At 48.1% G+C, this 17,645-nt stretch overlaps 1 protein-coding gene across 2 annotated transcripts in view; it reads left to right on the top strand.

The window, feature by feature from the left end:
* The window catches only part of TRIM46 (tripartite motif containing 46), a 44,144-nt gene that overhangs the window by 4,132 nt on the left and 22,367 nt on the right, over nucleotides 1–17,645 (top strand). For both annotated transcript variants that reach the window (XM_078879340.1, XM_078879341.1), the window contains exons 2-3: nucleotides 7,291–7,455; nucleotides 8,748–8,952. In XM_078879340.1, coding sequence (XP_078735466.1) covers nucleotides 7,291–7,455; nucleotides 8,748–8,952 — 370 coding nt within the window. The remainder of the gene's footprint in view (nucleotides 1–7,290; nucleotides 7,456–8,747; nucleotides 8,953–17,645) is intronic.

Raw genomic sequence — 17,645 nt, forward strand, 5'->3', positions numbered from 1 at the left:
TGCCAATCCCCCCGCTCGGCGCCACCAATGTATTCGTTCCGTCTGCTGCGTCTAGGCGGGTCCCGCGGCAGGTTGCTTTGGTCTATCCACTGCTGGATGACGACCCACTCCCCCATTCTCTGGCGGTGAATCGTGGAGGTCATGTGGACCGCCGTGCATCGCCACGGCGGTCTCGTGCGAGTTGGTGAAGGCGCCGACGTCCGCAGGCGATGGTCGCACGCCAAGTGCTGCACAACAATTGATGTCGCTGCGAGCCGCGTGGCCTATAGCACCTGTTATGCATGGCGGTGACCTATCCGAGCGTGACCCTGCCCGCTGCGCTAGCGTGCACACCAAAGCAATGCCCATGACGCAATTTAATTTTTTTTTCTCGCGTGAAGGAAGCACAAACGTGGAATTTCACTGGCACGTTCACCCGCTGGTGCAGTACATGTGCGCGCGTGTGTGTGTGTGCTACACATATATATGATGCGTGGGGAGCGTTAGCGTAACGGTTTGCGGGCTGCACTACGAACCCGGCGTCCCCAGTTCGATTCCCACTCACGGCCACCAATACCAATGGCAATTATCTGAACCGGTCATGGGGGCCCCCCTCGGCTATGCGGGGATCTTTGTCGTTGTATTTGGGTGACTGTGTGTCTGTGTGCGTGTCTGTGTGCGTGGCTGGGTCTGTGGGTCTGTGGGTCTGTGGGTCTGCGGGTCTGTGTGTGGGTTATTCAGCCCAAATGAGTACCTGATGCGGTGTGTGAACATCGTCACTGGGGAGACAAAGGCGGCCGGCGTGGTGTCGGCCACCCACATCCCCTCGCGTGCCGTGCCGGCCTTCATAGGTGCTCGCTAACAGCACTTGCCCCTACATTCTACTCGGTCTATACGGGGGAATCTTTGTCTTTGCTATATATATTTTTGTCTCTCGCTCGCGGCTTGCAAGGTTATAGGAGCGACAAGCAAGTCTGGCTGCTCACTACCGCACACGCAGCCCCATCTTCAATCACACTCCCAGTTGCCGCGCGACCCGGTCTGCCCTGCGAAGTGCGCATAGCACGGGCATCGCTCCCCCGTTCCTCCTGTGTGCGTCTCTCACTCTGTGTGTGTGTGTGGTGGTGGTGGTGGTGGTGTGAAGCGATGGCGGGCCAACAATTTTTTGAATTATTATTGTGTGAGTCACTCTCTCTCTGTGTCCAGGCAGCAGAATTAACGAGGGAGACTGTGGGTGTGGAGAGGGGGGGGGAGAGGGGGGTGTGGAGAGGGGGGTGTGGAGAGGGGGGGTATTGACCCTTCACCATTTGGCATTAAGATCCAATTGCATGATATTTGTCACCGTGGACAAATGATGCCCTTTGGGGGGGGGGGGGGTTCAAGAGAAAGAAATGACGATTGAATGAGTGAATGAATGTCTGTGCGGCCACCAATTAATTCATATTTGCAGAAACACATTGGATGGTCCATTTTTCGTATTTTTTTTTATCATGAATTCGTGGTTTGATGACAAGGAACGATTCTTTACCGACGCCCGGTGATGCGATGATGCATCACGGTCCCACCGGCGAGAGGGGCGGGGTCGTTTGTTTGAATCGAGATAATATTTTATCGATTCTATTTTATTTTGGGTTCGTTAATCATCTCGTTGTCTCATTCGTAGCACCGTTTCAATCGGAGTCTTTGCGTTTGCATCAGTTGTGGATCGTCGATACCCACGCAACAACGCATGATATGAGCCGTGTGTCGTGCTGATGACGTTTGATTTTAATAGATGTACTTGGTGACAAATGCATACAACAAATACACGGGGATCATCATTGTGCCATCATTGACTCATTAATGTCTCATCATTGTACCATCATTCTCCCTTCATTGTCTCATCATTGCATTCATCAAACTGCATTGGCAGTGATGCACATGCACAAACAACAACTCAGCACATTCATCCAATATCACTAAAAGTACAGAGATAATAAAATAGACAATAGGTAACGTTTAGGGAATGACCCTTCTTCATGGCAGAGAGATCGGCAAACAGAATCAGGTTTTCAGAACAGCGTAATAAATGCATGGTGCCATGTGTGCGATGTATATGGGGTCGGGGTGGGAGGGTGGTCGGGTGTTTAAACCCATACACTGGGCTCATTGATCGATGGCTCAGTGGTTAATCCGGATTAGAAACGAGGCTTTGGGAGCGGCGTGTATTTGGGTTAAGGAGAGGAGATCGGAGTCAATTGGGTGGGGGTTGGTGGGTTGGATTGGTGGGTTGGTGGTTGGTGGGTGGTTGGGGTGGTGGGTGGTTGGGTTTGTGGGTGGGTGGGTTGGTGGTTGGGTGGGTGGGTGGGTTGGTAGGTGGTTGGGTTGGTGGGTGGTTGGGTTGGTGGGTGGTTTGGTTTGTGGGTGGGTGGGTTGGTGGTTGGGTGGATGGGTGGGTTGGTAGGTGGTTGGGTTGGTGGGTGGTTGGGTTGGGTTGGTGGGTGGTTGGGTTGGTGGGTGGTTGGGTGGGTGGGTTGGATTGGTGTGGGAGTGGGTTAGTGGGTGGGTGGGTGGGTTGGTGGGTGGGTGGGTTGGTGGGTGGTTGGGTTGGTGAGTGGTTGGGTTGGTGGGTGGATGGGTGGGTGGGTTGTATTGGTGGGTGGGTTGGGTTGTGTTGGTGGGTGGGTGGGTTGGTGGGTGGTTGGGTTGGTGGGTGTGTGGGTGGGTTGGTGGGTGGTTGGGTTTGTGGGTGGATGGGTGGGTGGGTTGTATTGGTGGGTGGGTTGTGTTGTGTTGGTGGGTGGGTTGGTGGGTGGTTGGGTTGGTGGTTGGATGGGTGGGGTGGTAGGTTTGGTGGGTTGGGTTGATGGGTGGGGGACACGTGGCATTGTTCTGTGAAGAGGAAGACGGAGAGGAGACGGGGAGGGCGATGGGAGGATGGGGTGCGCGTGGCTCCTGCTGCAGGACAAAGCTTTTCGTCTTGGGAGGGGCGACGCAGGGCTGGCAAAATAAAAAAAAAACCCAGCCCTGACCTCAAATGCAAATTGGATTCAACTCAATGTCCAAATTTTTTAACCAGCTGATGGCGAGGGGGGGGGGGCAGCTGGACTGCAACCCACGTGGGTGCTTTAACGTCGCTGTCGTCTGTTATTGTTCTTGAGAAATGAGGCCTGGGTCTCTACGGAGTTTGATTTTGCAATGTCGGTCTGTGGCCGGGGTAGTGAAGGCTGTCTCCGTTGTCGGCCAATCAGTTTCACGCACAACGCGAATATTATCAGAGCCACGTTGACTTGCGTGTTCACCACAAGCACTGTGTGTGGGTAATGCAGTACTTGCTTACTTGCAAAAATTAACCCGTAAAAACAAAGTTTTTCACTATAAATCCTTTATATGCGTGGCATCGGTTTTATTTTATTATTCATTTCTGTTTTTCTTGAGTAAGAATTTCATTTTTATCACATTGGTATTCTAAATTAAATATTTAAAAAAATTTTCCTAAAAAGTGGAACATTTTGGAAAAAAAATTTCACGAAAATAAATTGTCACGCACAACGAGTCTGTGTGCAAAATGTCAGCTCGATTGGATCACGGGAAGTGGGTTAAAAAACGACCGAAAGATTTGCACGGTCGTAAGCGCGCAAGCAAGCAAGCAAGTGAACTTAATATAAAGGATTTAAAAAAGGTATCTATTTGGTCTTGATTTGAAGCTTTCGTGACTGCAGGAATCCATACTCTTTGGTTTCTCTTTGGTTGTTGGTTTCTTTCGGTAAAGTCACGTAGGTAGAAAAATGAAATAAAATAATTATGTTGTTTAAAATAAAAATAATTATTTTGTTTAAAATAAAATAATTATTTTATAATTATTTTATTTTAAATAAAAAAAATGGTTATTTTAAATAAAATAATTATTTTATTTTATTTTTCTACCTACGTGACTTTACCGAAAGAACCAAGGAGTATGTATCTATTTGGTATTTTGAACATCTTAACACCTCCTGTTTAATTGTCAGAAAGGGTAAAACCTATTACAAATGTTCACACTTTAAAACTGACAAAAGGTGTCCCATGATGTGGCTGCTCACACAGGGCTATGAATGCTCTGGTACGTGTGGCATTGCCCTTGTCCTGTTCGCCTTTGGGCGTTCTCTGGTCTGCCACTGGTGGTGAGACGAAGGCATCTGTGGTGGAGGCCAATCAGTTTCAAAGACGATGCACGTAACACTATAATTACATTATTTTTAAAGACGATGCTTATGTCACTATAATGACATTATTATTGGTTCTTTCGGTAAAGTCACGTAGAAGGGAAATAATAAAATAATAAAAATTAAACATAATAAAATACAATTCTCACGACGTTTCGTTTAGTATATTGATGATATTGATGTAGTTTTTAATATTAGTTTTTTACGTGGTGGTTTGGCTGCTGCAGCTCCTTACTATTCAAATTCCTTCCCTTTATTACTGCTAACCCTACTCCCTCCCTGTGTTGCTGCTAATCCTACATAATGCACGGGCATAATATGACTTTTAGATCCCCCCCCACCTCCTACGCATTCCACAAGTAGTGACTAATCCCATATCTGCATTTCCCATAAATATGCTAAATTTGTCTGTTGATATGCAAATTCCTTTGTCAAGGCGCCCTTCCTCCTCTAACCCAGCTTATATATATGCTACCAAGCTTGGTGGTGTTCATTCAGACGCTGTCTTTCCGACAGACCTGTTCTTCACCTGAGTACGGCTGCTTGCGTTGTGGTCGAAACGTCGTGAGAATTGTATTTTATTATGTTTTATTTTTATTATTTTATTATTTCCCTTCTACGTGACTTTACCGAAAGAACCAAGAAGATGAATCCCTGCAATCACGAAAGCTTTAAATCGAAATATAATTACATTATTATTAAAGACAATGCATATATTATCATCAGAGCTTGTTTGTTTGGGTAATACAGTACTTGATTCCTTGAAAAAGAAATGTAACTATTTGGTGTTTGAACATCTTAAAGGGTAAAATCTAGGATTATTTTTTTTTACAAATACTTTGATACTTTCAAAAACTAATGTCGCCGTGATGTCGGGATGGGGAGTTGTTGGCTCATGTCCCCAGATGGTGCCGAGGCCTGCCCACTCGGACACTTGGACGGTAGTCGCGATCTCATCGAACGAGGCGCCGGATTTTTATTTTTTTAATCCAACCATCGAGTCACCTCGACTGCCTCTCTTCTCTCTCTCTCTGTGTCTCTGTACCAGCGTGGACGGCACCCTCGTGTTCACCTTCCGAAGCGCTCGCTCGTCACCGTGGCGTGCGCGATGACACCACCACCACCACCACCACGTGACTTTTCTTTCGTGTTGTGCGCGGTGCATTGAGCGCCACAGCGCGTGGATTTGTAGCGTTTATTTGTGTTGCTGGTGACTTTGTGTATTTCATATCGGAATCGCCTCCAATGCTGTTGCTGCTAGCGGCAATAAAAGTTGTTTAAAGGTCAAAGTCTGCCCCCCCTCTCCCCCTGTCCGCACTGATGCGACAGGAGGGGTGGACACGAGGCACATCGAGTGCGCGTCCCTCTCTCACGAACGAACGCCCCATCACGGGGTCGGGGTATTTGGCCTCAGCGGCGCTCAGCGGCAGTGACGGCCGGAAGGCTGCGAATTCAGATCCCGGCTCGGGGTTGACTCTCAACCCATCATCCCGAAAGCCGGGGTGGGGGTCGATAAATTTGAGTAACAACTTTTACGTGCGAGCCAACCATGAGTTGGCTGTCGTAAGGCCGCCCCTCCCCCTCCCCACCCCTCGACCCGCCACTATGTTTAAGTGTACCGTGTATTTAACTTCTTTAGCACCGTACGTTGCCGACCGCGCTCATCGGAGGTGCGCGGGCGAAGGACAACGAACTAAGGACAGAAAGAGCATTTCTAAAGAAATGAGTTCGTCAATCTAAGTGCGCAGCTCCACTGAGAAAGTTCCAGACGGCCGCAGATGCTGGGACCGTCTATGTTCGATGGGCAGCCAAAAGCCGCCGTCGCCGCTGCTTGCGAGGGATTATCGGAGTTGGCGTGACGATGGGTTCATGCTTCTTGACGAGATCAGCGAGGGTGTTGTGGTGGCTCGTTTGTGGCGATAACTTTGTGTGTCACGAGTGCGACGTTACACGAGATGTATTCGTTCTGCAATCAAAATGTGAACGTGGAATTTTCACCCATTGGCTTCATTGGCGCTGTAAAGACGCGAGGCAAGCGTCGCTTCGATGGGGCGGCGTGGTCGTCATTCATCAGCAGGTTGTTATTTTAGTTTCACTATAAACTTTGTATTTTATTATTTTACCAGGTAAGGCCCACTGAGCTATACAGCTGTTTTTCAGAAGCGACTTGGCTATAAATGATAGCTCATCGAAGTGACTTATCATCATCATCACGTGGAAATGTGAAGCAGCAGCCAAATGCTCTTAAACGCGTGACGTTGATTCTGAATGTGGAGGGAAAATCGGAAGACCCGGAGAAAAATCCACGCGACCACGAGGAGAGAGAGAGGGACACCGCAAACTCCAAATATATTCCAAATATTCCCGCACCTCCGATTAGCATGGCTGGCTACGTACGGCGCTAAATTAGTTGAACATGCATACACATATACAGGGGTCGTCAGGGTCGGGATTGAACCCACGACCTCCCGTACACCAGGCGAGGTAGTTAACATCTCCTAGCCACCGTGATGATGATGAGAGAGACACGCAAACTCCAAATATACAGCAGCAGTTATCGTCAGGGTCGGGATCGAACCCCCGACCTCCTGTACACCAGGCGAGGTAGTTAACATCTCCTAGCCACCGTGATGATGAGAGAGAGACACGCAAACTCCAAATATACAGGGGGCGTCAGGGTCGGGATCGAACCCCCGACCTCCTGTACACCAGGCGAGGTAGTCAACATCTCCTAGCCACCGTGATGATGAGAGAGAGACACGCAGACTCCAAATATACAGGGGGCGTCAGGGTCGGGATCGAACCCACGACCTCCTGTACACCAGGCGAGGTAGTCAACATCTCCTAGCCACCGTGATGATGATGAGAGAGACACGCAAATTCCAAATATACAGCAGCAGGCATCGTCAGGGTCGGGATCCAACCCACGACCTCCTGTACACCAGGCGAGGTAGTTAACATATCCAAGCCACCGTGATGATGATGAGAGAGACACGCAAATTCCAAATATACAGCAGCAGGCATAGTCAGTGTCGGGATCGAACCCACGACCTCCTGTACACCAGGCGAGGTAGTTAACATCTCCCAGCCACCGCGGCTTCTCATCGTCGCCCTTCTTCCTCGGCAGGTCCCTCTGAAGGCGATCGAGCGGGAGCTCACGTGCCCCATGTGCAAGGAGCTGTACGCGACGCCGCTCCTGCTGCCGTGCCAGCACAGCGCCTGCCGCGCCTGCATCAAGGACGCGCTGCTGCTGCTGGGACGCGGATCGAGCCCAGGGGGGGCTCCTTTCCAGGTGGGAGATTGGGGGGGGGGGTGCCGTGTCTAGAAGAGAGGAGCTCACACACAGGCAGGGTGATGGTGGTGTGCGAGGGGGAGGTTTGTGAGTCTCCCTCTCTCTTTCTGTCTCTCCATGAGTCTCACTGTGTCTCTCTCTCTGAGTCTCACTGTGTCTCTCTCTCTGAGTCTCGCTGTGTCTCTCTCCATGAGTCTCACTGTGTCTCTCTCTGAGTCTCACTGTGTCTCTCTCTCTGAGTCTCACTGTGTCTCTCTCTGAGTCTCGCTGTGTCTCTCTCTCTGAGTCTCACTGTGTCTCTCTCTGAGTCTCACTGTGTCTCTCTCTGAGTCTCACTGTCTCTCTCTCTGAGTCTCACTGTGTCTCTCTCTCTGAGTCTCACTGTGTCTCTCTCTGAGTCTCGCTGTGTCTCTCTCTGAGTCTCGCTGTGTCTCTCTCTGAGTCTCACTGTGTCTCTCTCTGAATCTCCCCCCTCTCTCTCTGAGGCTCACTGTGTCTCTCTGAGTCTCGCTGTGTCTCTCTCTCTGAGTCTCACTGTGTCTCTCTCTGAGTCTCACTGTGTCTCTCTCTGAGTCTCACTGTGTCTCTCTCTGAGTCTCACTGTGTCTCTCCGTGTTTCGCCAAGTCTCGATGCATCTCTTGAGTCCGCCTGTGTCTCGTCGAGTCTCCGAGTCTCACCGAGTCTCTCGAAGTTTCGCCAAGGCTCTGCGAGTCTCGTTGAGTCTCTTTGAGTATTTCTGTGTCTCTCTGGGTCTCGCTGAGTCTCTGGGGAGGTATCTGAGTCTCTAAGTGGAAAGTGTCTCCGTGTCTCTCGGAATTTGTGAATGGAGTCTCTTTCTGGATTTACTAGTTTCTGTGGCGGTGCCTGTGTCTCTGAATAGATCATCTCTGAGTCTCTGAATAGAGATGTTCTGAGTCTCTGAATAGAGAGGTTCTGAGTCTCTGAATAGAAAGGTTTTGAGTCTCTGAATAGATAATCTCTGAGTCTCTGAATTTTGAGTCTCGGAATAGAGAATATCTGAGCCTCTAAATAGAAATTATCTAAATCTCACTAGAATTCTAAAGTGGAGGCTAAAACTGGAGGACCCGGAGAAAAATCCACGCGACCACGAGGAGAAAGAGAGAGACACACAAACTCCAAATATACAGCAGCAGGCGTCAGGGTCCAGGGATCGAACCCATGCCCTGCTGCATACCAGGCGAGGCAGTTAACATCTCCTAGCCACCGTGGCAGCCCTGTGATGACCCCCCCCCCCCCTCTGATGACCCCCCCCCCTCCCCTCTTGTTGCAGGCGCTGGCCCAGGAAGAGCAGCACGGATCTCAGCACTCCTCTCCGGGCCTGACGCCCACCCACAGCCCCCGGGGCCCCAAGTCGCCCGCCTCAGGCCCCTCGCCGTGCAGCCCGGGCTCCGCCGCGGCGTCTCCCGTCGGCCTGGCGGGGCCCCTGCCGCCGCACGCGGACCGCGGGGAGGCCAACAGCAGGGCCCAGCGGCCCGGTCAGTGGGGGCCCCCACAACACCCACCCCCCCCCCCCCCCCGCGCGCGCTCCACCCGCGGCCGTTCATCGGTTATCCCGAAGTGCGATAAGGAAGGGCACTTTCCCGAAACGTCGCGTATTGTACTTTGTGTGTGTTGGGGGGCGGGGGGGGGGGGTGGTCCTTGTGGTTCGCGCGTTGAGCTGCGAACCCGGCGACCCGAGTTCGATTGCCGCTGACGTCCAGCACCAACACCAGTGACGATTTATCTGAACCGGTCCTGGGCTTCCTCCCCTAGGTCGACTCAGCCTCAAATTAGTACCTTGGTGCGGTCTGTAAAATCGTCGCCACTGGGGAAACAAAGGCGGCCGGGAGTGGTGCTGGGCACCCACCCCCTCGTGTGCCGTGCCGGTCTTCATAGGTTACTTCTCGCGAACAGCACTTGCCACAACAGTCTGTTAAGGCTACACGGGGGGATCTTTGTCTTTGTATTGTCCTTTAAGACCACAGTGTCATTGGTGAATGTTTTGAGTTTTTGCGAAGTGTGTTTGGACACCGCTGCCAACGCAGCAGCAACATCAGCAGCAACATCGCCAACCCCCCCCCCCCCCCCCACGTGGTTAACCTTCATATACCACAGGTGACGATTCTGCCAATCGTGAAACACTGAAACAAGCGTACACACAACACCTTGAAACATAATGGCTTATAAGAACGTGCAAAGATAAGCTATTTCAAATAATTATGATGAGTGGTTATCCGGCGTTTTAAAAAATCTGGCCACCCCTTCCCCCCCCGAAGTGGTGTGATAATCGATTATCTACCGTACGTGTGATGATGTTGGTCTCTTAACTTCGATTTTGATATGTTCATGGTAGTTTTCACGCGAGGTTCAGAAGCGATATTTATTTATTTATAATGGAGGAATCCGATTACCTATGAAGCTACTTTTTACCCACAGATGTCAAGTAGGGGGCCACGGGGTCAGAATATTATAAACACTCAAGACTATGAAACAACAATAATCGGTTTTACCCTTTCTGGTAATAAAACAGGAGGTGTTTAGATGTTCAAAAGGCAAATAGAAACCTTTTGCGAGGAATCAAGTCCTGCATTAACCACACAGTACTTGTGGTGAACATGCAAACAGACATCGTCTGATAATAGTTGCATTGTCTTTGAAACTGATTGGTTTACACCAGAGACAACCTTCTTTAGGGCCTCGTTCCACCAGTGTCAGACCAGAACATGCCAAAAAAGGTGAACAAGATCAAGACGATGAACGTATCAGAGTATTCATAGCTCGGGGTGAGCAGCTACCAGAGGTGTGGACTCGAGTCATGTGATTTGGACTCGAGTCAGACTCGAGTCATGAATTTGATGACTTGCGACTCGACTTGGACTTGCATAACAATGACTTTGTCCCACCTCTGAGATGTGGACTCGAGTCATGTGACTTGGACTCGAGTCAGACTCGAGTCATGAATTTGATGACTTGCGACTCGACTTGGACTTGCATAACAATGACTTTGTCCCACCTCTGGCAGCTACATCACGAGACCTTTTTGCCCGTATCAAAGTATGTCAAACAATAATCGATTTTAGCCTTTCTGGCAATAAAACAGGAGGTTCTCTTTGGTTCTTTCGGTGAAGTCACGTAGAAAGAAAAATAAATTAAACCAATTAACTTCTACGTGACTTTACCGAAAAAACCAACGAGTAATTCCTGCAGTCACGAAAGCTCCAAATCAAGTTTAAAACAGGAGGTGTTCAGATGTTCAAACACCAAATAGAAACCTTTTGTAATGAATCAAGTCTGTGTTAACCACACAGTACTTCTGGTGGACATGGAAACAAATGTTGATGATATACTTGGTTCTTTCACTACCTCACCTGGTGTCGGCCAATCAGTTCCAAAGAAAATGCAAACATCATCAACATTTTGATTTAAAGCTTTCGTGACTGCAGGGATTCATCTTCTTGGTTCTTTCGGTAAAGTCACGTAGAATGGAAATAATAAAATAATAAAAATATAAAACAATACAAATTCTCACGACGTTTCGAATGCAACACAAGCAACTATCATCAGGTGTGAAATCCACAGGAAGTCGAAACGTCGTGAGAATATTGATTGTTTTATATTTTTATTATTTTATTATTTCCATTCTACGTGACTTTACCGAAAGAACCAAGAAGATGAATCCCTGCAGTCACGAAAGCTTTAAATCAAAAGGTTGATAATGTTTGCATTGTCTTTGGAACTGATTGGCCTACACCAGGTGAGGTAGTGATACAAATCTCTACGTAGGCAAGCCACGTGACAGCGACGTCACCGCCACCATCACCACCATCACCATAGCAACAGATTCAAGATGTAATTTTAGACGTCGCTATCCACTCAAATGTCTGCTCAGAAGCAGCGTTGATCATCGTCCGTTCCTTTTTCAAAGGAGTGAAGGTGGCGGCGGCGGAGCGTTTACGATGTGCGGGTCGATGGTTCTTTGAAGGCGCCATTCGTGGCATCGCGTTGCCGCATCGGCCACGTGGCCCGGCCCCGATTCGGCTGATGGCCGACCCATTGTCGGCGTGGGACGGTGAAACCGGGTGAGGTTCGACGGTTGAGAGAGACGCTCGTTTCGTGACTTCGGCCGCACCGCAGAACTCTCGCCTCCATCTCTCGCCTTCAATTCGTATTTGCGGCGTCGAGCGAGGCTCTGGCTGGGATCCAGAAGGGGGTGGACCGACCCAGCGGTCCCTTCGTAGCGGTAGGGCGCACCAGGATGAAGTGATCCGTGAAGCTGCCACCGAAGATGTTTTTCACGTCGAGAATTCTTCGCCGGAATATCACTGCGGTCGTTACTTTCGCTCGTTTGCCCGGGAAATCCTGACTTGGGTCTCAAGACTCGTTTTGTCAGGAGGGTGCTGCCTAGGAAGGGGACTGATGTTGCTGCTGCTGCTGCGTATTATCCCGATTGACAAAAAACCCGTTAAAATGAAAACTACTAAATATTACATGTAACTAAAAGTAAAATTATACCTTTGAAATAATCCAGGAGAGTAGACATTCAAAACATCACAAATCACCAGCAGCAACAACAGCAACCACGACGAGAACAACTCCGACGACAGCAGCCATCGCGCTGATCCTGACAGGCGCATACGAAATGGAAGCAACGACTACCACGGATGATACGAGGACAACCATAAACCATGTGACAAGTCGCGACAGCGGCCTCGACAGACTGACGGAGACGCGAAGTGACTGGGCGGAGTGGGGCGGAGTGGGCACCGGGTGGGAGAGATGCGGGCGGGCGAGTGGGGCGAGTGGATGTCCACCCACGCCCTACCGCTCACACTCCACCCCCAACAAATATTGCGACGCTGCGACCTCTTGAGCGCACGACACAGCGAGAGAGAGAGAGAGGTCGCTCTGGCGGTGCGGGGATCGCTTCACAAACCCCGTCGTGACGCTGAACGGTGTCGTCACCTGTCAGTCGAGGCAATGCGATGCGGAGTCAGTTTATCACGGAGGCTGTCGCGGACGAAACAGGAGGAGGATTTCTCCACAAACTCTGACTGTCGCCTGATGATGCTAGTTGTAATTACTGACTGTCACCTGATGATGCTAGTGGTAATTACTGGGTGTCGCCTGATGATGCTAGTGGTAATTACTGGGTGTCGCCTGATGATGCTAGTGGTAATTACTGGGTGTCGCCTGATGATGCTAGTGGTAATTACTGACTGTCACCTGATGATGCTAGTTGTAATTACTGGGTGTCACCTGATGATGCTAGTGGTAATTACTGGGTGTCACCTGATGATGCTAGTTGTAATTACTGACTGTCACCTGATGATGCTAGTTGTAATTACTGGGTGTCACCTGATGATGCTAGTGGTAATTACTGGGTGTCGCCTGATGATGCTAGTGGTAATTACTGACTGTCACCTGATGATGCTAGTGGTAATTACTGGGTGTCACCTGATGATGCTAGTTGTAATTACTGACTGTCACCTGATGATGCTAGTTGTAATTACTGGGTGTCACCTGATGATGCTAGTTGTAATTACTGGGTGTCACCTGATGATGCTAGTTGTAATTACTGGCTGTCGCCTGATGATGCTAGTGGTAATTACTGGCTGTCACCTGATGATGCTAGTGGTAATTACTGGGTGTCGCCTGATGATGCTAGTGGTAATTACTGGGTGTCGCCTGATGATGCTAGTGGTAATTACTGGCTGTCGCCTGATGATGCTAGTGGTAATTACTGGGTGTCGCCTGATGATGCTAGTGGTAATTACTGGGTGTCGCCTGATGATGCTAGTTGTAATTACTGGGTGTCGCCTGATGATGCTAGTGGTAATTACTGGGTGTCGCCTGATGATGCTAGTTGTAATTACTGGCTGTCACCTGATGATGCTAGTTGTAATTACTGACTGTCACCTGATGATGCTAGTGGTAATTACTGGGTGTCGCCTGATGATGCTAGTTGTAATTACTGGCTGTCACCTGATGATGCTAGTTGTAATTACTGACTGTCACCTGATGATGCTAGTTGTAATTACTGGGTGTCGCCTGATGATGCTAGTTGTAATTACTGGCTGTCACCTGATGATGCTAGTGGTAATTACTGTCTGTCACCTGATGATGCTAGTTGTAATTACTGGGTGTCGCCTGATGATGCTAGTTGTAATTACTGGGTGTCGCCTGATGATGCTAGTGGTAATTACTGGCTGTCACCTGATGATGCTAGTTGTAATTACTGTCTGTCACCTGATGATGCTAGTGGTAATTACTGGGTGTCGCCTGATGATGCTAGTTGTAATTACTGGGTGTCGCCTGATGATGCTAGTGGTAATTACTGGGTGTCGCCTGATGATGCTAGTTGTAATTACTGGCTGTCACGTGATGATGCTAGTGGTAATTACTGACTGTCACCTGATGATGCTAGTTGTAATTACTGGGTGTCGCCTGATGATGCTAGTGGTAATTACTGGCTGTCACGTGATGATGCTAGTTGTAATTACTGTCTGTCACCTGATGATGCTAGTGGTAATTACTGGGTGTCGCCTGATGATGCTAGTTGTAATTACTGGGTGTCGCCTGATGATGCTAGTGGTAATTACTGGGTGTCGCCTGATGATGCTAGTTGTAATTACTGGCTGTCACGTGATGATGCTAGTGGTAATTACTGACTGTCACCTGATGATGCTAGTTGTAATTACTGGCTGTCACCTGATGATGCTAGTGGTAATTACTGGCTGTCACGTGATGATGCTAGTTGTAATTACTGGGTGTCGCCTGATGATGCTAGTTGTAATTACTGACTGTCACCTGATGATGCTAGTTGTAATTACTGGGTGTCACCTGATGATGCTAGTTGTAATTACTGACTGTCACCTGATGATGCTAGTTGTAATTACTGGGTGTCGCCTGATGATGCTAGTTGTAATTACTGACTGTCACCTGATGATGCTAGTTGTAATTACTGGGTGTCACCTGATGATGCTAGTGGTAATTACTGACTGTCACCTGATGATGCTAGTTGTAATTACTGGGTGTCACCTGATGATGCTAGTTGTAATTACTGACTGTCGCCTGATGATGCTAGTTGTAATTACTGGGTGTCACCTGATGATGCTAGTTGTAATTACTGACTGTCGCCTGATGATGCTAGTTGTAATTACTGGGTGTCGCCTGATGATGCTAGTTGTAATTACTGACTGTCGCCTGATGATGCTAGTTGTAATTACTGGGTGTCACCTGATGATGCTAGTTGTAATTACTGGCTGTCACCTGATGATGCTAGTGGTAATTACTGACTGTCACCTGATGATGCTAGTTGTAATTACTGGGTGTCGCCTGATGATGCTAGTTGTAATTACTGACTGTCACCTGATGATGCTAGTTGTAATTACTGGGTGTCACCTGATGATGCTAGTTGTAATTACTGACTGTCACCTGATGATGCTAGTGGTAATTACTGACTGTCACCTGATGATGCTAGTTGTAATTACTGGGTGTCACCTGATGATGCTAGTTGTAATTACTGACTGTCGCCTGATGATGCTAGTTGTAATTACTGGGTGTCGCCTGATGATGCTAGTTGTAATTACTGACTGTCGCCTGATGATGCTAGTTGTAATTACTGACTGTCACCTGATGATGCTAGTTGTAATTACTTGCTGTCACGTGATGATGCTAGTGGTAATTACTGGCTGTCGCCTGATGATGCTAGTTGTAATTACTGACTGTCACCTGATGATGCTGGTTGTAATTACTGACTGTCACGTGAGGATGCTAGTGGTAATTACTGACTGTCACCTGATGATGCTAGTGGTAATTACTGGGTGTCGCCTGATGATGCTAGTTGTAATTACTGGGTGTCGCCTGATGATGCTAGTTGTAATTACTGGGTGTCGCCTGATGATGCTAGTGGTAATTACTGGCTGTCACGTGATGATGCTAGTGGTAATTACTGACTGTCACCTGATGATGCTAGTTGTAATTACTGGGTGTCGCCTGATGATGCTAGTTGTAATTACTGGCTGTCACCTGATGATGCTAGTGGTAATTACTGGCTGTCACGTGATGATGCTAGTGGTAATTACTGACTGTCACCTGATGATGCTAGTTGTAATTACTGGGTGTCGCCTGATGATGCTAGTGGTAATTACTGGCTGTCACCTGATGATGCTAGTTGTAGTTACTGACTGTCGCCTGATGATGCTAGTGGTAATTACTGACTGTCACCTGATGATGCTAGTTGTAATTACTGGGTGTCGCCTGATGATGCTAGTTGTAATTACTGACTGTCGCCTGATGATGCTAGTGGTAATTACTGACTGTCACCTGATGATGCTAGTTGTAATTACTGACTGTCACCTGATGATGCTAGTTGTAATTACTGGCTGTCACCTGATGATGCTAGTTGTAATTACTGACTGTCGCCTGATGATGCTAGTGGTAATTACTGACTGTCACCTGATGATGCTAGTTGTAATTACTGGGTGTCGCCTGATGATGCTAGTTGTAATTACTGACTGTCGCCTGATGATGCTAGTGGTAATTACTGACTGTCACCTGATGATGCTAGTTGTAATTACTTGCTGTCACCTGATGATGCTAGTTGTAATTACTGGCTGTCACCTGATGATGCTAGTGGTAATTACTGGCTGTCACCTGATGATGCTAGTGGTAATTACTGGCTGTCACCTGATGATGCTAGTGGTAATTACTGGCTGTCACCTGATGATGCTAGTTGTAATTACTGGCTGTCACCTGATGATGCTAGTTGTAATTACTGACTGTCGCCTGATGATGCTAGTTGTAATTACTGACTGTCGCCTGATGATGCTAGTGGTAATTACTGACTGTCACCTGATGATGCTAGTTGTAATTACTTGCTGTCGCCTGATGATGCTAGTTGTAATTACTGACTGTCGCCTGATGATGCTAGTGGTAATTACTGGCTGTCGCCTGATGATGCTAGTTGTAATTACTGACTGTCACCTGATGATGCTAGTTGTAATTACTGGCTGTCACGTGATGATGCTAGTGGTAATTACTGGCTGTCGCCTGATGATGCTAGTTGTAATTACTGACTGTCACCTGATGATGCTGGTTGTAATTACTGACTGTCACGTGAGGATGCTAGTGGTAATTACTGACTGTCGCCTGATGATGCTAGTTGTAATTACTGGCTGTCACGTGAGGATGCTAGTGGTAATTACTGGCTGTTGCCTGATGATGCTAGTTGTAATTACTGACTGTCACCTGATGATGCTAGTTGTAATTACTGGCTGTCGCCTGATGATGCTAGTTGTAATTACTGACTGTCACCTGATGATGCTAGTTGTAATTACTGGCTGTCACGTGATGATGCTAGTGGTAATTACTGGCTGTCGCCTGATGATGCTAGTGGTAATTACTGGCTGTCGCCTGATGATGCTAGTTGTAATTACTGACTGTCACCTGATGATGCTAGTGGTAATTACTGACTGTCACCTGATGATGCTAGTTGTAATTACTGGCTGTCACGTGATGATGCTAGTGGTAATTACTGACTGTCGCCTGATGATGCTAGTTGTAATTACTGGCTGTCACGTGAGGATGCTAGTGGTAATTACTGGCTGTTGCCTGATGATGCTAGTTGTAATTACTGACTGTCGCCTGATGATGCTAGTTGTAATTACTGGCTGTCACGTGATGATGCTAGTGGTAATTACTGGCTGTCGCCTGATGATGCTAGTTGTAATTACTGACTGTCGCCTGATGATGCTAGTTGTAATTACTGGCTGTCACGTGATGATGCTAGTGGTAATTACTGACTGTCACCTGATGATGCTAGTTGTAATTACTGGCTGTCACGTGATGATGCTAGTGGTAATTACTGACTGTCACCTGATGATGCTAGTTGTAATTACTGGCTGTCACGTGATGATGCTAGTGGTAATTACTGGCTGTCACCTGATGATGCTAGTGGTAATTACTGGCTGTCACCTGATGATGCTAGTTGTAATTACTGGCTGTCACCTGATGATGCTAGTTGTAATTACTGGCTGTCGCCTGATGATGCTAGTTGTAATTACTGACTGTCACCTGATGATGCTAGTTGTAATTACTGACTGTCACCTGATGATGCTAGTTGTAATTACTGACTGTCACCTGATGATGCTAGTTGTAATTACTGGCTGTCGCCTGATGATGCTAGTTG

Source organism: Lampetra fluviatilis, chromosome 53 (assembly GCF_964198595.1).
Source record: "Lampetra fluviatilis chromosome 53, kcLamFluv1.1, whole genome shotgun sequence".
Classification (NCBI taxonomy): Eukaryota; Metazoa; Chordata; class Hyperoartia; order Petromyzontiformes; family Petromyzontidae; genus Lampetra; species Lampetra fluviatilis.